The 25,606-nt window shown below is 34.6% G+C and overlaps 1 protein-coding gene across 1 annotated transcript in view; it reads left to right on the forward strand.

The window, feature by feature from the left end:
• Positions 1-24,155, forward strand: part of SYCP2 (synaptonemal complex protein 2) — a 57,988-nt gene extending 33,833 nt beyond the window's left edge. Inside the window, exons 24-43 of the mRNA XM_081149444.1 lie at positions 2,465-2,592; positions 3,566-3,602; positions 5,938-6,008; positions 6,099-6,156; positions 7,065-7,120; positions 7,858-7,915; positions 8,563-8,734; positions 11,558-11,595; positions 12,312-12,482; positions 14,225-14,426; positions 15,251-15,465; positions 19,687-19,777; positions 20,009-20,158; positions 20,689-20,816; positions 21,634-21,728; positions 21,806-21,905; positions 22,420-22,478; positions 22,638-22,716; positions 22,822-22,878; positions 23,796-24,155. Of these exons, the coding sequence (XP_081005570.1) occupies positions 2,465-2,592; positions 3,566-3,602; positions 5,938-6,008; positions 6,099-6,156; positions 7,065-7,120; positions 7,858-7,915; positions 8,563-8,734; positions 11,558-11,595; positions 12,312-12,482; positions 14,225-14,426; positions 15,251-15,465; positions 19,687-19,777; positions 20,009-20,158; positions 20,689-20,816; positions 21,634-21,728; positions 21,806-21,905; positions 22,420-22,478; positions 22,638-22,716; positions 22,822-22,878; positions 23,796-23,879 (2,049 nt within the window). The 3' untranslated portion in view covers positions 23,880-24,155. The remainder of the gene's footprint in view (positions 1-2,464; positions 2,593-3,565; positions 3,603-5,937; positions 6,009-6,098; positions 6,157-7,064; positions 7,121-7,857; positions 7,916-8,562; positions 8,735-11,557; positions 11,596-12,311; positions 12,483-14,224; positions 14,427-15,250; positions 15,466-19,686; positions 19,778-20,008; positions 20,159-20,688; positions 20,817-21,633; positions 21,729-21,805; positions 21,906-22,419; positions 22,479-22,637; positions 22,717-22,821; positions 22,879-23,795) is intronic.
• The last annotated feature ends 1,451 nt before the right edge of the window (positions 24,156-25,606 follow it).

The raw sequence follows: 25,606 nt of genomic DNA on the forward strand, positions 1-25,606 counted from the left end.
TCTCCCCAGCCCTGGCTCTGGTAAAACACATGCACGTGGGAGCATAGCAGGCATGTACATAGGAATTGCATGAATGAACCCTGTTTTGGCTCCTTTTATTTTTTGTGAGCCACATATGTAATTTGTAATTTTCTAGTTATATTAAATTTTTTATTATACATTTTAAAAGTTTACAGGTGAAATTCATTTTAGTGTTATATATTTTTAGTTTTCAGTTCCAGTTGACATTCAATATTATATTTGTTTCTGCCTTGTCTTCTCTTGTTGGGTCTCTCCCACTCTGTCCCTCAGATTGCCTTGAACATGCATATGGAACTGTCTGTATTTGTGCCTCTCAAATGGTGCTTACCTTTCTTTTTAATAATGATTGTGCTTTTGTGGGGGTGGTTTTTTTTTGGTTTTTTTTTTTTCATTTTAAACTATAAGTGTAAAGACTCTTTTATTCAACACTTGTGCTTTACACATTGTAGCATCTGAAGTATTTCTTGCATTTTTGCATTAAAGTTTTACAAGGTTTTTCAAGAAAGGATGTAAGTGGGGTGGAGGATACTATCTCCTCTTGTAATTGCTGCTCACCCCCATTGGACCCTCCACGTTCTTCAGATTAATCCTCTGTAGAACATCTCCAGGACAGTTTTAGCTATTTTGTACCATACTTTGAAAGCTGTACCTGGGGGCTCTGTTTTATTCCATGAGTCTGTTTGTTTGTTCTTTCACAAATCCGACACTATCCTGCTAACAGTTGTTTTAGTAAGCCTTAAAGCAGGGTTGTGTCAGTTCTCCAACTTTGTTCTTCTCCTTCAACATTGTGTTGGCTCTTCTGGGTCTCTTGCTTCTCCATGTAAACTTTAGAATCATATTGTTGATACCCAGAAGATAACTCTCTGGGATTTTGATTTGGATTACATTGAATCTATAAATCAAATTGGAGAGAACTGACATCTTGACAATATTGAGCCTCTCCAGTTATTTAGATGGTTTTTGATTTTTTCATCAGAGTCCTGTAGTTTTCCTCATACAGATCTCATGTATGTTTTGTTATATTTATACCTGATTCCATTTTGGGAGGTGGTAGTGTAAATGGAATGTAATTTCAAATTCCAGTTGTTCATTACTGATGTGTAAGAAAGCGATTGGCTTTTATTATTACCCTTATACCCTTTCACCATGCTATAATTGCTTTTTAGTTCCTGGAATACTTCTGTTGATTCTTTGAGATTTTCTGCGTAGACAGTGATGTCATTTGTGAACAAAGACAGTTTTATTCCCAATCTGTATACCATTTATTTCTTTTGCTTGTCTTATTGCCTTAATTAGGACTTCCAGTATGATGTTGACTAGGAGTGGTGAGAGCAGACATCCTTTCCTTGTTTCCTATCTTAGTGGGAAAGCATCTAGTTTCTCTCCATTAAGTATGATGTTTGCTGTATTTTCTTTTTGTATATGATCTTTATCAAGTAGAGGATGTTCCCCTGTATTTCTGGTTTTCTAAGAGTTGTTAATCATGAATGGATACTGGATTTAGTTAAATTTTTTTGTGCATCTATTGATGTGATCATGATTTTCTTCTTTAGCCTATTAATATGATGGATTACATTAATTTATTTCTAAAAGTTCTATCAGCCTTGCTCACCTGAAATAAATTCCACTTTATTGTGGTAGCCAATTCTTTTTATACATTTTTGGATTCTATTTGCTAATATTTTGTTGAGGATTTTTGCATCTATGTTCATGAGGTGATATTGGCTTCATAGAATGAGTTAGGAAGTATTTCCTGTGCTTCAGTCTCCTGGAAGATTGTGGAAAATTGGAATACTTCTTAAATGTTTGATAGAACTCACCAGTAAACTCATCTGGGCCTGGTGCTCTCTGTTTTGGAAAGTATTAACTATCGATTTAATAGATATAGTACTAGTCAGATAATTCTTCTGTGAGTTTTTATAGAATTTCAAGGAATTGGTCCATTTAATCTAGGTTATCAAATTTATGGGCATAGAGTTGTTTATAGTATTTCTTCATTATCCTTTTAATGTCTGTGTAATCAGTAGTGATAGCCACTTTCATTTTTGATATTAGTAAAATCTGTCTTTTATATCTTTCTCTTTTTTTTTTCCTTAGTTAACCTGACTAGAGGTGTGTCAATTTTATTGATCTTCTAAAAAAACCAGCTTTTAGTTTCCCCTTTACTTTTTATCTGATTTTTCTGTTTTTCCATGGATAGAAACATTTAAAAAGTAGTATCTACTGAGCACTCTTCACAGTTCTTTCTATATGTTAAAAGACATCCTGACTTGTTTTAATGCCTATGAAAGCCCAAACTTACTTATCAAGTAATTTCTGACCCCCTTTATTTCTCTTTGTGGTTATACATAAAACCAGATTTGTCTTAAATTTTTTTCAGCCTTTATTTTCATTTGAAGGTTAACTTATATAGAGTTTTTAAGTAACTTATAAATTGTTTCAGAGAGAAAAGTCAAAAGGGAAAGCACTTACTGATGCAGCAAAATCCTTGATAAGCCAAATTAATAAGAGATACAAACCAAAGGGTGATATACAGTCTACAAGAAAATTAAAGGAGTCTTTGATTAACAGGTATGTTAAGTTTTAGACATGAATATTTTTCTGGCAGATACAGCTAAATTGTTTTATGCTGTTTTAAGGTTAGTTTTCAACATGTTAAAATAATGTAACTTTCCAGTAGAAAACACACAGTTATTTACTTCTAAAAATAGTAGCTGTTTAAATTAGAACTAAATTTGAAATTAGACATTCTAGTATCATTACATTTTATAAAATGTCAAAAACACCATATTGATGCATACCATTTCAGAAATCTTTAAGATACAGACACAAGAATTTTTTACTGAGCCTAGTGATGAGTAAAATGAAGTATATTTAAATATATTGCTTAATGAAATATGAAATTTAAATGAGCTGAAATGAGTTATTTTTACAAATAAATATGTATTTCTTGTTTATAATCTTTCTGAAGGTGTTAGTTCTTATTACAAAATGTATTTCTATAGGCTGCCAGTTGGTTAATTCACATTTAGATTAATTCTGGTCTTATTGTATGGCATGAAAAAAAATTACTCATAGCAGAACATTCAATTTAAGTTGCTTGGCACCTCCAGCTACATGAATGATTCAGCTTAGAATTAAATATTATTGTTTCTCTATACTAGGGGTGGGGAACCTCTTTTCTGCCAAGGGCTATTTGGATATTTATAACATTATTCAGGGCCATACAAAATTATCAACTTTTAAAAGTTAGCTATGGAAAAAGCTCCTAGATTTATTGAATTTTTGAGTCCCACTTACAGTTGCCTTGGCAGGGCCAGACCAGATATGGCCCGTGGGCCGGAGGTTCCCCACCCCTGCTCTATACTGTGAGTGACGATGCAAACACAGGGGATTAGTGCTGCCACACTGCGCTGATTTATAGCATGTAGAATTGGACTTAGTGACCCAAATATGTTCTGCCTTATGTAGAGATGTCTTTTATGAAAAACATTCTACTGATATTTAATTGCTTTCTTTATTTTGACAAAACCTTTTTTTATAGTGATTTTTCAAACAAATCTGATCTACAGCTCAGCAAGGTAGGTTTCATTTATTTAACTACCCCAAATATATAGATAGTCAAACTCTATGATATTTGACTATAAACACTAAAATAGAATAGTGGTACGATGGAATTAGATTGGATGTTTTTGGCATATTGATAAATGGATTAAACAACTGACACTTTAGTGGCAAGTACCCAAGGAAGCCCTCTACTCTGCTTTTCAAAGAAAATGCTTCTTTTACATATATGAGTGTGATATTTTTACCTTCTGGTTCACAATTTAGTATATTTTTATTTCCATTTTTTCCTAGCTAATCCTATCTCTTCTGATAATTAGATCCTTCTTAAATCCCTATTGTTGTTAAAAACATTTATTATTCATCCAGACTTCAAATATCAATTATACTTCATTTATTCCTCACAATTACTTTGTCCACTTTCAGGTTTTGAGGTTTACCTTTCGTAAGTCCCTCTTGAATCTTCCCTCTCCTGCTGATTCCAGCTGCTGCTTTTCTAGTTTGAGTTCTAAATTTCCAATCCCGCCCGGCCGGGTGTGGCTCAGTGGTTGAGCATCGACCTAGGATCCAGGCGATCGGGGTTCGAGTCCCGGTCAGGGCACATGCCCAGGTTGCCGGCTGGGCAGCCGATCAGTGACTCTCTCATCATTGATGTTTCTTTCTCTCTCCCCCTCCTTTCCTTTCTCCGAAATCAATAAAGATATATTTATAAATAAATAAATTTCCAATCCCTGGATTACAATAGCCTTTATATAAGTCATGCTGGCGCTAGTATTTCTTTGTGCCAATCCATTCAGTACCGGCTGTTTTCTTTCTAAATCGCAAGGCTTCAATCCTCTCATTCTCTTGCTCAGAGCCTTTCTTTGATCCCTGTTGCTTATCGAATTAAGCGTGGAGACCTAGCCTGGCTCCCTAGTCCCTTTCAAAGTCAGTCTTGTTTCTTAACATTAGTTTCCTAGGCATGTTTTGTGTAGCTGAGATGTAACTTGAGATTCTCTGAAGTGTGTGTTCTCTTTTTCTTCCACCTTTGGAAAGAACTTGGAACTGACTCAGCAGGCTCCCATCTTTTTTTCTGATTGTCAAAGCTTTATTCCTCCTTGTAAGACTTACTTCAGAGTCTGCCTTATTTATGAAAACTTTCCCATGTGCCCTGACTCAGAGTCCAAGTGTGCAAGAATTCTGAATCTGCACAATTATTTTTTGTATCTTTTTGATATTTTCTTCACTATTGCAGTTTTTAAAATTACTTCTTTTACCAGAGTGTAACTGTTTAGCATCATCTTTATATCCTGTATGACACCTTTGCCCACTTTTGTATCCTCTTCAATATCGTTGCTCATTTTTGTGTCTTCTGTAATACCTAGCACACACTGGCATGTAAAAGATGAAATGAACAAATGTGTCTGAACACTGGTAAAAATCATATGGGAAAGGGTAAGTCAGATAAAGGGATCAGAGAAGTAATGATGTCCCAAAACATGTGTACACACACTTTAAATGAATATAAAAGCAGTGTTTATTAACATACATTTCATTTTCAAAATTGAGCTATCAGCTATTACAATGTGTGTACAGTTTTGGAGGATACCCTGCATTGAGGGCTAAATGTTTTGGAATAATGCAAATCTATATAAAGTAGCCAAAAATAATAATAAAATTGAAGATGAATCACAACTGAAATGAATGTTTTTGTTTTAATATTTCTAACTTAGATATTAAATAAGACTTCTGACTATTTCTGATTAGTAATCATTTAGTGACATTATTTGTGTACTTAATTAAATACTTCAATAAAACATTTTACTAAAATTTTATTTAACAGCTTCTCTGTCCTCACTGCTTCCGATGAGGTTGAATGCATTTGGAGCAGCAGACTGGGGAATGATCTGGCACTCCCCGCTAGCCCTAGCTGACTGACACAGTTTTCAGTCTTTCACATGAGAGTTTACATAAACCTTGGCTTCTGCTAGAGTTTTTCTATTTAAGAATTTAAAGCAAATGAATATTTAAAAAGTGCTTTTTGTGTTTGTGTGATTCTAGACTCACTAAAATTCAGCTTGGAGAATGCCAGTAAGGTCATTTTACCTACGTGCAATAATTTCTTATATTTTGTATTTGATTTTTAATACTTTCTATTATGTTTTTAGTTAATAATGAAGTCTTCAGTATTTTTAAGTATGGATATTTAATACTTTTATTTAATTCACATTAAGGAAACTGTTACAAATGTTAAATTTATATCAGTGGAAAAACAACCAGAAAATATATGAAAATTTAATTGCATATGCTATTTATTTGCCAAGTATACTAATGTACAAGTTTGAATAGTTTTATGTAAACTTTCGTATTTAGGAAAAGGGTCAGAAAAAAAGTTATAGACAACTGAAGACTACTTTTGTTAATGTTACTTCTGAACACCCATTGTAAGTACTTTTTCATAAATTTTATAATTTCATATTTGAAGAAAATAAATTTATTATATAATGGAGTTAATATTTCTCTTCATTTTACAGGAATGATGTTTACAATTTTAATTTGAATGGAGCTGATGAGCCTATTATAAAACTTGGAGTAAGCTAGAAATCTGTAGTTATTTTGTATTTATTCAGTATTTTTTTGTATCTGTGGTGCGGTTATTAGAGTGTATATTTTTTTATTTCCAGACTCTTATAGGTATGCTTTAAAAATATATTCTGTTGTTTTTTTTAATCCTCACGAGAGCATATTTTTTCCATTGCTTTTCAGAGAGAGTGGAAGGTAGGAAGGGGGGGGAGAGGGAGAGAGAAAGAGAAATATCGATGTGGGAGAGACACACCAATTGGTTGCCTCCCTCACATGCCCCAATCAGGGCCAGGGATTGAGCCTGCAACTGAGGTACGTGCCCTTGGCCAGAATTGAACCTGGGACCCTTCAGTCCACTGGCCGATGCTCTAACTACTAAGCAACACTGGCTAGGGCTATTCTATTTATTTTTATTAAATTTATTGGAGTAACATTGGTTAAAAACATTATATGAATTTTAGGTGTACAACTTTGTAATATGACATCTGTATACTCCATTGTGTGCTCACCACCCAAAGTTTAGTCTTCTTCCATTCTTTTTAAAATATTTTAAAATCTATTTGGTACCAACCTAGGTATATTTAGTTTCCTTTCAAATCCTTTGCACTGAAGTAGAAAAAAATGAGTAATTGGGACATGAAGGAACTTGGACTACTTCATCAAGAAAATCACTTTTCTTATAGATACAATTTAAAATTTTTTCAATTGTTTTAAAAATTTTCAAGTTACTCTTTATTTTTAGTATATTTTACAGCACTTGCTTTCTTAGATAGAAACTGTTTTACTAAGCTTAATTTTATTGTCACATCTTATGACTATATGAAGTGATAGAAACTAGATATTCTATTTCTTTTAGTTTTTGTTTACCTTATTTTGACACTAAGAAAAAAAATTTGTAATGCTTATTCATAATATAGATCCAGGAATTTCAAGCTACAGCTAGAGAAGCCTGCATGGATAGTTCAATAAAATCGTAAGTGCTTTATTATAATTAGTTGGATCAGATTAAAATACACTTATCTCAATTGTTCTTTTTCCTAAGTATTTCCTCCCAGTTTATCTGAGAGTTTTTAATATATGAGAAGAATGAATGATAATGCTACTGTCGTGATTACTCCCATTATTACCCTATTTCAGCATCTGTAGTCGACCCTTGGACATCACGGGGTTAGGAGCACCAACCCTGTGGAGTTAAAAATTGGAGTTGAACTTTTGACTCCCCCCAAACTTAATTACAAATACCCTCCTGTTGACCCAGAAGCCTTACCAATAACATAAACAGTTGATAAACACATATTTTGTATATGTATTATATATGGTAATCTTAAGTAAGCTAGAGAAAAGAAAATGTAAGGAAAGTCATAAGAGAAAATACATTTGCAGTAGTTATTGAAAATCTGTATAAGTGAACCTGCACAGTTAACACCTGTTAATAGTCAACTGTACTTCTAAATTTAATAATGCATACTCTGTGCCCTTTTAATATTAGTTGTATATTCTACATGATAAAGCTGAAAGGACTTAGTAGTACTTTCATCTAACCTTGTAATTTTATAATTGAGGTCAGAGAGGAAAAGTCACTGGGCCAGAATTATATAGTGAATTATTAAAGAGTAACGCTGAAAACCCTGGTCTAACTGTTCAGTGCATGCTACCTTAAGAAAACAAGTACTTAAAATTAATTAAAATTAATGCATGTTTTTGTTTAAGGTTTGGTTTAATGAGTCATGATGAACTTGAACCTTCTCCCAAAACAAAAGATAAAAGAGTAAGTTATAATATCCTGATGTGTCTATTAAAACCAGTATTTAATAATTTTCCATTACCAAAGATTATCACAGAACTGGCAAACAGAAATATGCAGATCTTTTTTTTTCCCTCAGAGATTATCAATGTTCCATTATGACTTTTTAAAAATATCTTTATTGTTGAAAGTATTATAGATGTCCGTTCCCCCTTTCTCCTCCCCATTGATAGCCATCACCCAGCATCCACCCCCGCCCCCACCAGGCCTTCTCCACACTATTGTCTGTGTCCATCGGTCATGCATATATGCATCTAAGTCCTTGATTAATCTCCCCACGAGCACACACACACACACTCTCCATGGTCTGAAACTGTGATCGTCTAGTAATAGATGTGACAGCTTCAGTTCCTTTCTTTGATGGTAATAGGTTATGTGTCTGTAGAAGCAAGCTGATGTGATTAAACTTTTAACAACACAGACAACAAAATACAGCTCTTGATATCTGATCTGGATTTCCAAGTAACTTCTTGGATAGGTCCTTAACATAAGTTAGTTTTTCTGTGTGTGGTTTTGATTGCCTTTTTGTTTTGTTTCAACTTACTTTGCATGACATATAAGACACATTTCTTCATCTATTACAAGGATTCTTTTTTTTTTTTTTTTAATAGATTGTAACAAGTCATAAAAATAAAAACCTCTTTAGTGATACTGACACAGAATACAGATGTGATGATGGCAAGACCGACATTAGCTGGCTAAGAGAACCAAAATCAAAACCACAGCTAATAGAATATAGCAGAAATAAAAGTGTGAAGAAGAAACAGAAAAGTGGGAAATCAAGTAAGAAATCACTTTATAAAGAAATGTTGCAAATGAGTTTACTGTTTCAGCTATAGAAGGTGCTTTCTTGGTAGCTAAGTATATTTTTGTATGTGGATAGTATTTTTACTTACATACCTTATGAATAGAAAAAAGAATGAAAGCAAATACACAAATACTACAGTGGTTTTGTTTTTTATTATTTTTGTTAATATGGTTGTATTTAAATTGCTTTTTAAAAATGGGATGTTAGGGACATAAAATATCATTTATCCTAATATTTGGTTCATCACATGCTCTCATCATTTGTCTATTCTTGCCCTACTGTTATTCAGTTATTAGGTATTTATTATGAATAATGTATTAAGCACTCATGAACCCAACACCCTAAACAAAATCAGAGCTTGGACAACATCCCCATTCCCTGCCATACCCAATACACATACGCTTTAGGAATTGATATAGATGCAGTAAAAGTATATTGAAAGAAAAACAATTTTCTTACAAAAATAGTTTTGCCCAAATCTTTCACAAAGTGTTTTCCTAGTATATGGCTTCTGTTTTCTCTAGCCAATCACCTGAAATAGTCGGATAAGAGTTTGAGGTACGGGCTTTGGCCTAGACCTATTGACCATTTTCATTGCTTAACATCAATTTCAATGTTTACTAAAACATAAAGATTTTATATATTCCATTTTTAATAGAAGACAACATAGCCGAGCTAAGTTTATATTTATTTTAAGGGAATCAGCTTTTTTTACTTTATTTTTCAATTACAGTTTACATACAATATTGTATTAGTTTCAGGTGTACACCTGTGATTAGACATCTATATAACTAAGTGATCATCCTGATAAATTTAGTACCCATTTGACACCATACATGGTTATTAGAATATTATTGCCTATATTCCCTATGCTGTATTTTACAACCCCATGACTATTGTGTAACAACCAATTTGTACTTCTTAATCCCTTCATTTTTTTTACATCTTCCCCTAACTCCCTTCCCATCTGGCAACCATCAAAATGTTCTCTATGAGTCTGTTTCTGTTTTGTTTTTGTTTTTTTACATTCATTTGTTGATAAGTATGTATTTATTGCCATATTATTGTTCATATTTTTTATTTTTTCTTCTTAAAGAAGACCCTTTAACATTTCACATAGCACTGGTTTGGTGGTGGTGATGAACTCTAGCTTTGCCTAGTCTGGGAAGCTCTTTGTATGTCCTTCGGTTCTGAATGATGGCTTTGCTGTGTAGAGTGATCTTGGTTGTAGATCCTTGCTCTCCATCACTTTGAATATTTGCCAATCCCTTCTGGCCTGCAAAGTTTTTGTTGAAAAATTAGCTGAGTGTCTTATGGGTGCTTCCTTGTGGGCAACTGCTTTTCTCTTGCTTTTAAGATTATCTTTAATCTTTTGCATTTTAATTATGATGTGTCTTGGCGTGGGCCTCTTTGAAAAGCTTCATCTTGTTTGGGACTCTCTGTGCTTCCTGGACTTGTATGTCTGTTTCCTTCACCAGGCTAGGGAACTTTTCTGTCATTTTTTCAAATAGATTTTCAGTTGCTCTCTCTCTTCTCTTTCCAGCATTCCCATGATGCAAATGTTGGTACGCTTGAAGCTGTCCCAGAGGCTCCTTCATCTTTAGGATTTTTTTTTCTTGGAATCAGCTTTTATTTTGAGATAAAAATAACCAGTAGCGACCTACAGGCTGGGGGAGGGGGATAAAGGCTTAAAAAGAAGTAAAAATAGAGATGTGGAAATGAGCTTTGTCATGTGTTTAGAAATGAAGTTGAATCTTGGAAACAGATGAGAGGCCAGTCATATGCATGAGGAAGAGGAGCAGCTTATAAAAGAGAAGTATGAAGTAGCTTAGTGTGCTCAGGGGATGCAGTACTGCAGTAATTGGAACACAGATCAAACTTGTGGGAAAATGTTCAAAGATGCCGCTAGCTCTGGTCATAGTGAGCGGACTTTGAAGCACTGGAGAAGCATAAGACCCACATGTTCTCAGGGAGCTTACAGTCTAGAAGGAAGATGTACAAATACAGACAGTAGATTAGAGATCTTGGGGAGACATAACAGGTTAGAATACTATAATCAGTACATACTTTTAAAGTTGAACTTCTGAGTGAATTTTGAATGACAAGGGCTGAATGACAAGTCAATATGTCCTAGTTGCCCTATTGCCAAGATTGGGAGATCTTTCTTCCAGAACTTCATTGCTCCTTTTGCTTGGATAATCCCACTTCTTAGGCTTCAGAGAATATTTAGGAAGTCGAAATTGTGCTTGAAAGGTAAAAATGGGAATAGGGTCTAAAGCTACTCTCAAGAATGTGGATAAATCTTAGAAACATAATGAGTGAAAAATAAAGCAAGTCAGACTATTACATGTGACATGACTGTTTTATAAAGTTCATTATATTGTTTAGGGATACATATCTGAATTGAAACTTTTTTTTTTGAGATCAAGTGAATGAGACAGATTTCAGGATAGTGATTACGTCTAGTGATTACGTCTCAGCAGAGGAGATGTGGAGGGTCACACAAGAGAGTACATATAAGTAGATTCAACATTACTGACAATGTAGTTCCTACTGAATGGTAGCATCATGGGTGTTAAGTTAGATATTCTCCTGTATGTTTAAAAAGTTTTATAATATAAAAGAGAAGGGAACTTGGTAATTCATATATCAAATACTATACAGTTTAAGTTTGAATGAATTTAAAGATGCATTCTTATTTTCTTTGATTTTAACTTATATGCATAAATATTCTAATAAGTTTTAAATGCCAGTTTTTATCCTTTTGAAGAATTTAACCTTATTTTCTTGAATTGCAGGACCATCTTTGGAAAGGGAACACCCAAGATCTAAAATGGTAAAACTCAGAAGTTTGTGTCCAAACATCCCTTTAAAATTATTTTTCTCCTTGTCGTGAAAAAAAAATTTGTCATCTCATAGTTTTATCCTTGTCATCATTTACTTGTTTCCCATAATTGTTTCAGTCTTTTACCGTTCCTCCTACCTTTTGCTTTTTTAACATGTTAGCCTGTTTTAGGTCTGTTTTATTCTGTGATGCTAGGTATTTGTGACATCTTTTTTCTCTTAAGTTAGGTGATATAAATCAGGCCTCTCAAACCTTTAATGACAGGGATAAAAAAATAATAGAAGATATTTGGAATGGAAATATAAAACCCAGACTTTTTAAATATATAACTGGAAGCTTGTGCTTCTCAATCCCCATCCCCTTTGTCAACCATCAGTTTGTTCTCTGTGTCTGTGGTGGTTTCTGTTTCATTTTTTTGTTGTTGAGATTCTACATATAATTGAAATCATATGGTATTTGTTTTTCTCTGACTTACTTCACTTACCATCGATAAACCTAGAGAGTATTATGTTACCACAGATGGCAAGATTTCATTTTCTTTATGGCTAATATTCTGATGTGTTCCAATCTTGTAAAATTTTCTCTCTCCAGTCATTTAAAAGATATTAATCAGAAATATATTTCTAGAAATATTTTATAGCAAATAACTTGTATTTCTTGTAACTCAAATATTGATATAATAATATTCAGGACTTTTTCTCCCATAGACACCCAAGAAAACCACCACCAAAAAGGTAGATGAAACCATTCCAGATGGGAGAACCAGACTTCCACGAAGAGTGGCAAACACCAAAAAAAATTATAAAGATCTTTCAAATTCAGAATCAGAATGTGAACAAGAAGTTTCAGAGTCATTGAAAGAAAAATTGCTAGTAAAGGTAAATAGAAACAATTTAATAATTTCTAAATACAGAATATATTTTTTAAATGTCAAATGTATCTGTTTACTTCTTTTTTAAGATTTAACCCTCTGTATGAGAAAACTTGTATAATTCTAAAAGTTGATCCTTAGGCATTATGTTTGGAATAGGTTGGCATTAGTGTCACAACACAGATGTGTGACTGTAGTAGAATTATAACTTTAAGATAATATCCTTGAATTAGAGAATTGATCTTTCCAAAATTATATACCTCAAGAAAGTACAGACTGTTAGGCAACTGTGGATCTGTTGACTGAAAGTAAAAATATTGGATCTGAGGTTCTTCTCATACACTGATCCATGTCCGTCCCTGACGACTTCTTAAATCTCATGTCACAGACACGTCTACCCACCTGTGCTTGAAAGTGTTAACAAAGTTTAAAAAAAGTTTTATAATGTGCCAGGTGCTATCTTAAGTGCAGATAATCCTCAACTTCCATGGTTCCAACTTACAATTTTTGACTCTACGATGATGCAGAATTTTTGACTCTATGATGAGTACACATTCAGTAGAAACTGTTCTTCAGGTTTTGAATTTTGATCTTTTCCCAGGCTACACTTTGTGGTATATTACCCTTCTCATGTGGCCAGCTGTAATGAGCTACAGCTCTGAGTCAGGCACAGGACCCCCAGGGTCAACAACCAACACTGCAGCGCACTGTGTTGCCAGTGTTTTTTGGATATTGTGTTCTGAGCACAGTGAAGGTAGACGAGACTAATGACGTTCAGTAGGTTAGATGTGGTAAATGCATTCTTGACTTGACCATATTTTCAACTTACAGTGGGTTTATCAGGACATACCCCATTGTAAATCGTGGAGTATCTGTATGTACTTTATAGATTTGACTTCTTAAAATCTCATAAGTACTATAGGTGACTAGTACTATTATTGACATCTCATTTTACAAGTGAGAAAATTGAGGCACAGAGAGATGAAGGGATTTGCCCAAGGCCAGCACAGCTAGAAAGTGGTAAACAAAGGTTTGAGCCTAAAGAGTCTGGCACTTAAGGTAGGTGTCTCTGGCCATCTCACTGTTCTGATTTTCAGTCATTAAACCTCCATATCCCCTTGTTTGTAACCTTCTTATCTCTTATCTGGAAGACATTAAGGACTTCGTAACTTATCTCCATATTTTCTATCACTTCTTACGTTAATTTACTATATATATAGTCAGGTCAGTCTTGTCTTCCCAGGCCACCGTCTCATCATATCCCTCTTCAAAGAAAAACCCTGAGTATCTACCACCCTATAGTCAGACATTCAAAGCATCAGAATGACTTTCCAAGCTTATTTCCCCTCCTTCCCAGAGCTGTGACAGAATACCTGAGACTTCCAAACGAGACCTGTGCTTGCCTACTCTGTGTGTCAGCAGACCTCCACCCCCTCAGTGACCTTCTCTCACCACCCTCCTTTCCAGACTCCTGAGCCGTGGAACCCAGGAACACACTCTGCTTTCACTGAAATGAGAATGATCTCCTGGAATCTTAGATACCATAAGAGATACCAATAAAATACTCTATTATAGTGTATCATATTTCTTGTGAATTTGCCATATGTCTTCCAGTGTATTAGTCTTTCACTACTCATGTTGTGGCCCCTGCTATGCTCATATGTAGTAATATAAGACGTTTATTAACATTTCAATGTAACTTAAATTACTTGTATTCTATTATAATTTTAAAGTTATCAATACATTTAGGAGGAGAATATTCATTCCAGAAGCAAAACCATGAAGCTGCCAAAGAAACAGCAGAATGCCTTCTCCTCAGAGACACAAAAGGATATATCAAAAGAATGGGCAAGCTCATCTCTCCTAAAAAATACTACTATAAGAGACAACAGCCTTGACTTATCTCCTGTGTCTTTGTCTGGGAGTCCATCATCTATAGAAGTAATGAGAAGTCAGTATCTTCTTTAGTTGAATATTTAATTTTTACTATAATTATATGAAAATAGGATTTGAAGACTAATTTTGATGGGTGTATTAAGATTATAGGTAGTCAAAATTTTATTTTTAAACTAGTTAATGCTCAGAATTTGGTCTTTGCCAAGTATAAGTAGACTTGGGAAGAGTATTACTGACACTGAAGCTGGTCATGTTTGCACTTTTTCTATCTTTCAGGTCCTTTAAAGGATGTTTTAAAGCATTTCTAAGTGTCTATAATTTCAGTTAAAATTCAAGACTTACATCAGTTAACATATATACTTCCTCTGAAGTGGCTGTTTTTATAATACCTGGGAACACTGTTATCTCGGATAAGCATATACTTAGAAGACAGATGCACATGCCTTGGTTTGATCTGAAAACTGTCAGAGTTCACTTATATTAAGATTTATTTCAGCCATGAATTTCCTCATCTATATTTGAAGGAATTAGACCAAATTATTTCCCAAGCCTTTCCAACCATAAAATTCTGTGGCTTTTATATATAAACACTACTGATGTCAAATACTCAGGCTGCTCGTTATAGTGCAGCTTATACTATAGATCATTTTGTTTGAAAATGTTTTAAATGTTCTATGGTTACAATTACATTTAAAATGGAGCCATTTAATATTTTTCAAAGTCTTATATAATATTTTAAACAGTTTGGTTTTGATTTAGTGAAAGTTTATCCTTTTTAAATACAGCTAATTGTCTATTCTTAGAATTTAAATTAATCATGCTATTCTAAACTAGACATCAATAACGCCTTCCACTTTTTTTTGGTTTGTGTTTTGTGAGGCAATATAGGTACAGAGAAAATAACAGAAAGGGACTTTACTCAGGATCATGACTGTATAACAAAATCCATATCACCTACTGTAAAATCTTCATCACCTGAATCCTTCAACAGTAAATATGGAGTTGGAGGTCCAATAAAGTCACTGAAAAACAGTGAGAAAAATTTACTATGTGCAAGAGAAAGTTGCTCACCAATGCCTCAATCATTCTCTTCGGTAAGATTATATATTTTTCCTTAATCACACATATTTGAAGTGGGTAAATCATTTTCCTCTAATCAAATACACATTGCTTACCTACTTAGCCTAAGCTTTTGTGTCATATCTGGGGAAGAGGAGGAACCTACAGAAAAGTAAAATAGCCTCAATGAACCTAATAGATTGATTATAGCTGCTGTAGAGGAGGAAGGTGGTGGTATGAGAAGCAGAGTGCTGGCAAGCGTGCTATGATGGGAATGATCGCTTTAAAGAGGCGCTGCGTGTTTGTCTACACATCGAAACTACATAATTCGTTTTCTAGATTTGAATAGGCTTAGTCCTGCAACACAGCACTTCTTTCGGATTCTACCATAACTCGAAGTTTGTAACCTTTAGTTACTAAACCAGAAGTTGACAAAGCAAATTGACAAGAACTGTAATTGAAAATAGTATGACTATAGTATTTGCTTTGGAGTTTTGTAAGGAACTTTAAGACTAGTAGGTAAATGGCATGAATATTAACAAATTTAATATATTGAAAATTCCTTTTGTGTTGTTATATGTCCTATTTCTTAATAAAATATGTAGGTATGCTCTCAAAAGACATTAGAAATAGGAATCAATTATGGGTTAAAGTGAGAGAGAGAGAGAGACGTAAAAATGTATTTTGAGTTTTGCTGTGTTTTTTTTAAGTTGTGAATACTTTGGTACCAGTTTACCCCACCTCAACCCTGCCACCCCTTTTTGCTTGGGTGGTATTGATGGCTCAATTTGGAGAATTTTGTAGTAGTAACAAAGTTATAGAACTGATTGCCAAGATAATTTTGCTCACTATAACTGGGTACAGTTGAAAAAGTTTTGAGTCAGACAGAATTGCATTTAAATCCTGGCTCCACTATTTTCTGCCTATGTAACATTTTACAAGTTGATGATTCCCTCTGCACCTCAGTTTTCTCATCTGTAAAATGGGTCTGTGAAAAATTAAATAGGCTGATTATGTAAGCATAATACCTGAAAACATTGTAAATGTTCAAATATTTACATAGTAAATTCTCTTGATGCATACTAACCTCTGTATATAAAGATGGAATTAATGAGAGTTCCAGAACACCCATAGCCAAGATCTAAAATCTCTAATAACCTTATGTTTTACAACTTTAAACAATATTTTTATTCCTAGAAGGTTTTAAGGTCCTTTTATTCTGTTTAACTAGTAGTCTTCACAGACCATATTTTTCAAACATAATCTTATATGAAACCTCCAATGTGCCAAACAGATAAAAATGGAATTATGCTGTTTAGAGCAGATAGGAGATCTAAACCTTAGCCTACTCAGCCTCCCTCTGATAACTCCAAGGGGCCTTTGCAGGGCTCTCAATTTCTACAGACTACAATCTGAAAAAGTTTCCCACTAGACTGTCATCCCATGGTATTTTGTAAGTATTGCTCTATCAGCCTTACTTTCCTGGAGTCCTTTATCCCTTCGGTGTCCTATCCTTCAAATCTCAAAACGTAGGTAATCACCACCCACTTTCTTTGATGCTACTTGGTGCTAGATGGAATTTTAATTGTTACATATGAGACATTGTTTCGCATTTACTGTGTATTCTTAATTAGGCATTGGAAATTTGCTCTATCAGTTAGTTGTACCAGCTTACATTATGCTCACCAACAGTGTACTTTTTGTTAATTGGCTGTTAGATGTTTGTTTTTGCCAACCTGATTCATGTCTCTCACTTTAATTTGCATTTTCATGGTTAATAGCATTGAGTGTTTTCATATATTTTTTGGCCATTTGGTGAATTGTCTATTTTTTCCTAATTTTTAATTGCATTGTTTGATTTTTCTTACAAATTTGTAGGAGTTCTTAATATATTCTGGACATTAATTCTGTATTGGTTATATACAATGCAAACATTCTTTTTCCAGTATTTATCTTGTCTTTTCACTTGAATGAAAATATCCATGATGTAATGAAATTTATGTCTTTTGTGGTGTTCAAGAAATCCTTCCTTCAGCTATTCTAAAAACATACATTTTCTCATAAAAATGTTATTTGATTTTAACGTTTATGTTTTCAAACTTTCTGGGCTTTCTCTTTGCATATAGATAGTGCATTAGTGCAACATCATGCTTGGGCGACTCCTCCTTTCTCCATCCTGTGTAATGCTAATTTGGTCATAGTCTTGGCAACCATTGGGTCAGCTGTTAGACTGGTTAGTAAAACAGAATAGTGCCTGCCTCTGTGCTAATACTACTACTTTGCTTTAAAAGTAGTTTTACACTTACAAGGTGTTTCATACACCACCACCCCAGTCAACCTGGTCTTACCCTTTTACTTCTAAATTCTCTTGGCCATTTACATGTTCATATTACATTTGGGAATTAGTTTGCCTGAAGAATTACCTGCCATGAACTTTCTCATCGACATAATTCATTTTTCTCCCTACTTTTTGGTCTTATTTCTGACAAAATTGTGCCAAATCTTCCACAGAGAAAATTATACTACTTGTTAGATTAATTCCAAAGTGTTTTATGGGTTTCCTTTTTACTGTATTGAAAAAAACCTTTAAAGCCAGGCCGGGTGTGGCTCAACAGTTGAGCATCGACCTAGGATCCAGGCGATCGGGGTTCTATTCCCGGTCAGGGCACATGCCCTGGTTGTGGGCTTGATCAGTGACTCTCTCATCATTGATGTTTCTATCTCTCTCTCCCTCTCCTTTCCTCCCTCTGAAATCAATAAAAATATATTTAAAACAAACAAACAAAAAACTTTAAACTGTTTTCTGGGTTTAGTATTTTGCTTTTGTATATCTCTCACAACCTTGACAATTCTACGAGAATTGTCTGCCTAGATTCTCTTGGACTTTGAGTATAGACAGTCCTAAACTGTTATTCATGATAATGTTGCATTCTGTTCCACTCCTTATACTTTCTTTTTCATTAAGGTGAGTATGACTTCTGGAGCAATGTTAAATAGATAATTGTACTAGCAGGCATGCTTAGCCATAGTTTTTGGTAGATACTTGTTATCAAGTTAATGTCCTAGTTGTCTGAGGACTTTTATTTTTAATTTTGAATAGGAGTTGAATTTTAGCAGCAAATGAATTATTCCCTCAAAATTTACGTAGTTTTGGTTTAATTTTTTTGGTTTCTATGTGTCTTGCTCATTCATAGCCCAGGTATACTCCTACTAAGAATAATACTATTGTGAATAGAAAAAATGTAAATTGTGGTACTTAAATAAGAAACACGAAATTGCAATAGCTATTCAGATGTAAGCAGTTATAGTTCAGAAAAAAGTTTATGGAAATTGAACCTCCAAATGTCAATGAAAATCATATACATAGCAAAAGGGAGACATATCTGGTAGTGTAGCCATCAAACTTTCCCTAAACTAAGGTGGTCTGAGAAGAATCAGTTACTGGCCTTTAATTATAATATTTTCAACTTATCTATAAATCTGATGTTTACAATATGTAGGATAGTTTAATCGTAGGAAAAAGCTGAAATTTTTTAAATGAGAAGTAGTAAGGTCTTAAATAGTGAGAATATAGCTGCCGAACCACTGACTTACATATTTATAACTAGGACTTTCTGGCTTCATGATTACATAAGAATTTGGTTGAGTTTTTTTGCCACTATAAAAGTCCATCACTCCAACAACAAGAATAGTTTAATAATCTGTAAAATACAGAAAGGTAAGACAGAATTTTACAGCATGGAGAGGGCTGGGATTCACCCTAGACCTAAGTGGGAGCGTGGGTACTTATAGTAGAGAAAGAACAGTAATCTAAGGAAGGGAACTGGAAGTGGACATGCACTATCAGGAAATAGGAAAAACCTAATTTGACTGGAAGAAATCTGTACATTGAAACAGCAAAACACAAGGTTAGATGGGAAAAAAATGTCTTAAAGATATAGCTTGAGAGAAAAGTTTAGACATTTTTTATAGTTCCCCATTTTCTGACTCAAAATCCTAATAAAGAAGAATTGAAAAGCAGGAGTAGTCACAAAAGCTAGCTCAAAATTATTAGTATAGTTTAAGATTGAGATTCACCTAAGAATGTAGGTTAAAGTAGTGTCAAAGATGAAAAGGGAAGGAGAGAAACAAAAAAAGTCTGAAAAAAGTATTGACAGCTTTTGCAGTTTCCTGGCTTTAGGGTTTAAGAAAGATGGTCAAAGGTGAGTCCAAGAGTACTTACGGTATTTTTTTTCAATTTTTGATACATATTTTAGGAAAGTCATTCAGCATCTCCACTATCCACGTCTAGTGAGAAAGGAGAGAAAATAAGATGTGACACGCCCTGTGACTCCACTCATGTATCAGGTTTGACTCACAGCCTTGCTTCTAAGTTAGTTACTGAAATGCTGTGAAAGTTCATCTAAAAGAATTATATATTTGAAAACATACTAAATTATTCAAGTTAGCTAATTTCAAAATGAAAATAAGGAACTAGATAGAATTTAATGCACAGTTACCTAAAATGATATAATTAACTGAAACAAATACTTTTTTCATAAAAGCAAGAACACTATTAATTATTTAACTGTTCCTAAGGCCCTACATACCATCTTAGTCGCAAACGAATGTACATAGAAGACATTAATCCCAATGAAGTAGGATTGGAAGAGGAAGAGGAGGGGAGAGCAGACTTGCTTCCCCCAAAACTGTCTAAAATGGAAAATGCTGATCATCACAGTCACAAAAGTAGGTAGATCAAATGTGTGTGTCAAAATGCAGCTATTTGGGAAGGTAGTTTCTTAGATCTCAAATGAGTCCACAAAACAAACCCTTTGTAAAGACAACTTTGGTCAAGTCCAAGAAGAGTGATGCTCTATCACAAGTTTACTGATGTGAGTAATGCAGGAAGGGTTCTTTTCAAACATTCCTCATCTCTATCACCGATCACCTCATGTGAGCTGTACTAGAGGGTAAACTTACTACGAAACTAGCGTGTTAGTAAATACTTGGGTCAGTGACATGGAAGTAGCTAAAACCATTTAAAAATACCCTAAAAATGTTCCATTTTAATGTTACCTTTCCTGCTTTAATACCCATGCCAAAGGTTTTTTTATAAATCAATTATTTTTAAATTAAAAATATGTCTGCATTTGATTTCATAATCCTTAGATTATACATAGAACCTGAAAATAAGGTTTTGTTCTCAGCCTCATGACAAGTAAGGCTACATTCATGAAAATACATTTTAACTTTGGTTGTTTGCCTTTATTTTTTAGTGTCTGAAAGTACATCTCCGTTATCAACAAATGACTTTTCTGTTCCTGGAAAGAACTGGGGAACTGAAATTTCAGATGTAGGCACAATGTGTGAGCAGTTCAACACAGAATTTAAGAAGAAATTTAATGTGAGTTATTGAAATTATACCCAATAATGTGATAATATGCCCCCCTTTCTACTAGACTATCCACTTGTGAATTCAGCTTTCCTCATGTACTGGTAAAAACTGGAATGATTCCTAGGTTAAAACCTTTTATCTCATGAGTGAATTTATCTTCTAAAAGTCTGTGCATTATCCCTATTTCTTTTTCTACACGTTCTTTTTAATTGGTTTAACATTTTGACTCTTCTGTGATTCTTCACTTTTTTAATCTCATAGAGGTGACTGCTAGTGAGGGCACTAAGGGATGAGCCTCAGTCAGAAATCCCATTTGAGGTTCCAGTGTGCTCATGTTGATTTATCCAAGGTTGACAGTCTAAACAGAGGAACCCCGACTCATACACAGGGTAGGGCAAAAGCAGGTTTACACTTGTGAGTATGCAAAACAGTTTGTTAATTATTGTATTTTCCTTATGGAACTGTGAACCTACTTTTGCCACACCCTGTATTGCTATGCATCTGTGGCTAGATGTGAAAAGGGTAATAATTCTGACTGGGACTTTGAGGCTGTGTACCTGAAGAGAACTGTAATCACTTGCATTGCTTTAAAATATTGTAGAGTGCGGTATCCTTATGAAAATGATCAGTCACCAGGTCAGCCCTTAGAGCCTTTCTGATGGAACCAGACCCTGTTCTGACTGAGCTTACTCACTAACACTTCAGGTTCCATCACTGAGGTTTTAATTTTTCACTTTTCTAAGTCATTTACATTTTGTGGAAAAGACTTTGTTCTTAATATAGTCTTGGTTAGATTATTATTTTGTAAATAATGAATATTTTTCAGATTCACCACAAATTGATGGATTATTTTACCAAGCAGTCTTGGAAAACAGCTCAACAACATCTAAAAACAATGAACCATCATATTCAGGAATACAGGTGTGTAATACAAATCTCTTCTGAACACTATGTTTTGAGTGCTGTAGTTTTTTAAATACTCTTATTTCCTTTAATAGGATCAAAAAACTTGATAAATTCCAGTTCAGCATCATAAAAGAGTTGGAGAACTTTGAAAAAGATTCACAGTCTTTAAAAGATTTGGAGAAGGAATTTACGGTTTGTGCTTTTAAGAAATTAAAAATAGCCCTAGTAGGTTTGGCTCAGGTTAGAGTGTAGGCCTGCAGACTGAAGGGTCCCAGGGTAGATTCCGGACAAGGGCATGTACCTCAGTTTCAGGCTCAATCCCCAGCCCTGTCGGGGCGCGTGCAGGAGGCAACCTACCAACATCGATGTTTCTCTCTGAAAAACAATGGAAAAGAATTTAAAAATAATTGTAAGACCTCATTTTTAAAGAGCTACACTAAGTAAAATCTCTATTGACCTTCTGCTTTTAGAACCACCATAAAGATTTTTAGTCAGTTTCTTATAAACACACTTAAATTACAAACTTTAAGCTTAATAAGGGAGAAATCATGAGAGATTTTACTTTGAATATTTTTTATCTGAAAGAGTTTATGGCATCTGGAATATTCTTAGCATGTAGCCAACTTGTTTATTTATAGAAATATAGTAAATTCTACTGTCAACGTTGAATATTTAAAGTGTAATTAGTTTTTGTATTAAAATTTAGGACTTTGGGGAAAAGATAGTTCAGAAGTTCAGTGCCTATCAAAAAAGTGAACAGGAGAGGTTAGTATGACATTTTTTATGACTGGAATCTATAAAATTAGATTTTAAGTTAACAGTTTACATTATTTAAAATTTTTAAATTATGTATACTACACTATAGCGACTTAATTTGAATTCCTGGTAAGCACAAAGGTAACTTGTCATTATTATACTTGTTAGGCTTCACCTTTTGAAAGCTTCATTGGACAAGAATGTCTTCTACAGCACTGACAGGGAAGAAACTATTTGTACAAATGAGGTATACGTTACATATTTTTTATATAATTTTGGTATTGGTTAGTCTATCTTTTTGCTGTAAAGATTTTATAGTAAATTTCATGGGGGAAATACATTTATTTTACAGATGTGTTTCATGAAAGAAAACATGAAAATTCTGCAAGACAGGCTTCTTAAGGAAATGGTAAATCAACTATCTAGTTTGGGATTTTCAAATGGAATGCCTATTTCTTTTAATGGGAAATTGTTTCACAGGTTTTCTTTTTGGATTGAGAGGAAGCAGCTTTAGCTCAGTGGACTTTGTTATTTAAATTAGAATAATAGGAGCATATTTATAGTAAAATAATAGGGGTGATTTAAAGACCCTCCTAAAAATAAAAAATTTCAAAAAAGACTATCAATTTGCCACTTGAACAGTTCTCTAGAAAAGTGAGTTCTTTGTACTTTGTCTAAGCACTGTGCAGAGCATCAGAACCCTGCCTTCTCAAGAAGGGGCGTCAGGACACCTGAAAAGAATCACTGTCCACTTGGACCAGACTTTCCAATGGTCTAGTAGACCAGCAGCTGGTTCTGGGAGAAAAGCACAGTTGTGTGGGGTCTAAAGACACTGCTCCAGGTGAACGTGTCTTTGTTTTCTCAAAGAGGGTAGACATTTTTATGTATTCTTTGGTACTAATCTTTTTATAGGGGATATATTAATGTATTTAACAAATTTTAATAGAAGCCCAACATTGCTGAAATAGCTGAAGATCAGGATGTTTAGCTTGAAGCAGACAAGCTAACTAGATTGATCCTTGTTGAAATTGTTCCCTAGATTATACTCAGTTTACTTCCTTCCTTTAAATATTAAATCTACAGTCAATCATTTGAGATAGAAAAGACTGAAAGTCTTCTCTCAATTGGTGATCAGTGATGATCACTGAGTTCAGCTATCTGGGAACAGACCTTGGGGGAACAGAGAGAACGAGCACATACATTATAGCTTTATGGAACAGGCTGTTTTAAAATGAATCCCTAATAGCTTGATTTTTTTCTTTCTATTTTACCTGATGGTTTGAAAATGATCATTTAAAATGTAATTTTTTCTTTCCCTGGCCATAGCAAGAGGAGGAGCTACTTAATGTACGCAGAGGACTGTTGTCATTATTCATGGCTTGTGAGACAAATGTTAATGTGGAGATCTAGCTGTTACCCTGTTCTGCCCAGTTCCTTTCTGTACATAACCAAGAAAATACCAGAGTAGCCCTACAAAGAAAAAAATACATATATAACCCAGGCAAGAGTGCCTTCGACCTCAGCATTCAAGGAAATGTCTTATGCATGAGGAAAAAAACATTCTGACTCCAAGCCCCCAAACTTGTCTGTACCTTACCACTCCTTTTTGGCTTGTTTTGTAGTAATATTTAGACATGTTACTGAGTTTAAATATAGACAGACATTACTGACTTTTAATTAATTATATTTACAGAACTAGTTGTTTAAAATACTTTTTATATGATAAATTTTAGTTTATTATTAAATATATACCATTTTATGTTATATTACTATGTATTATTAAAACTTTTACTAGTTCAGAATATCTGTAAGTAATAAAAAATTAAACCACACTTGGAGAAGTCTTTGATTTAAATGTGTGTGTAAATTGGTACTTTGTAGCACACTGGGGGAGAGTATATTTATTCAGTTATGGCTCCAAGGCACTAAATAGCCTAAAACAATTACCATACTATCTATATTTTAATTCTAGGTAGACATCTTAACTCATAGCAGGCTGTTTTGACAAGTACTTATTAAGCTTATTCATTTTGGTAATCTGCAAGATTATTTTATAAAAATGAGTACACATTTAGTTTGCTTTAATTGCATAGTATTAAAGTTAAAATAAATGCTGTGTCACTTGGGTAAATATTATAATCATTATTTTCCTATTTTATGAACATCGGGTCAAACAGAATACCTTTCTCCAGTGCGATATCCCGAGCGCTGTGTCAAACATACCAAGCAGCCTTCCTCACTGCCGCTGGCCTGTTTCATGGTAGCAGAGCATCCGGATACTGCCAGCGTTTAATTTGGCGGCAAAGGGGCTTGTTCGCAGTCGGCTTCATTCCGTTATTATTGTCAGCTAAGATTTATTGACGGTGGCAGGGATTCTATTTCAGGAGACAGTGACAACTCTACTGTACTATTAACTACTCCTCGGAGTGGCATCTCCGTATTGGCCTGTGAGACTTTGAGACCCCATCCGGAACTGTTTACCTCACCCTTGGCCAGCCGTCCACGACTCCTGACTCACGCTGTGTGAAATCCAGCCCGGGTTCCCGCTCCCTCCGCCCTTCCCAGCCTTTCTGCTGTGCCCGTCATTGCCCCTGAATCCGTTTCCAGCCCCCTTTCCCTACCTCTCTAGCGTCCAGCTGGTCTCTATAGTCGTCCCAGGCGGTTTGCTGTGCCTGTTACCCTTCCTCCTCTTTCCTTCCCTGTTCTAGATTCCTTCGCACAGAATTATACGCTTGCCCTCCCTCCTCTCTCTGACTTTATCCACCAAGCCACACTCCTTATTCCAGTGTGAGCATCACTGGCGAAAACTCCCATCATCATCAGGCTTTACACATATTTCAGATGGCCTCCGGGCGTTGCTCAGCAGTCCTTCCTCTACCCCGTTTCACTTGACTTCATTTTCAGAGTTCAGTGGCGCCTTGGTTTTCGAACACTGTAAACCCAGAAGTAAATGCTTTGGTTTTCGAACACTCCTCGGAAGTCCAACATGCCACACGGCTTCCGCTGAGGGCAAGATCCTGAGGCCTAGCTGTCGGATGCCGATCCCTCGGTTTTCCAACATTTCAGAACTCGAACTGTCTTCCGGAATGGATCACATTCAAAAACCGAGGTACCGCTGTATTTTTGTAGATCGATGC

The sequence above is a fragment of the Miniopterus schreibersii genome (assembly GCF_964146895.1).
Source record: "Miniopterus schreibersii genome assembly, chromosome: 10".
NCBI classification, from domain to species: Eukaryota; Metazoa; Chordata; class Mammalia; order Chiroptera; family Miniopteridae; genus Miniopterus; species Miniopterus schreibersii.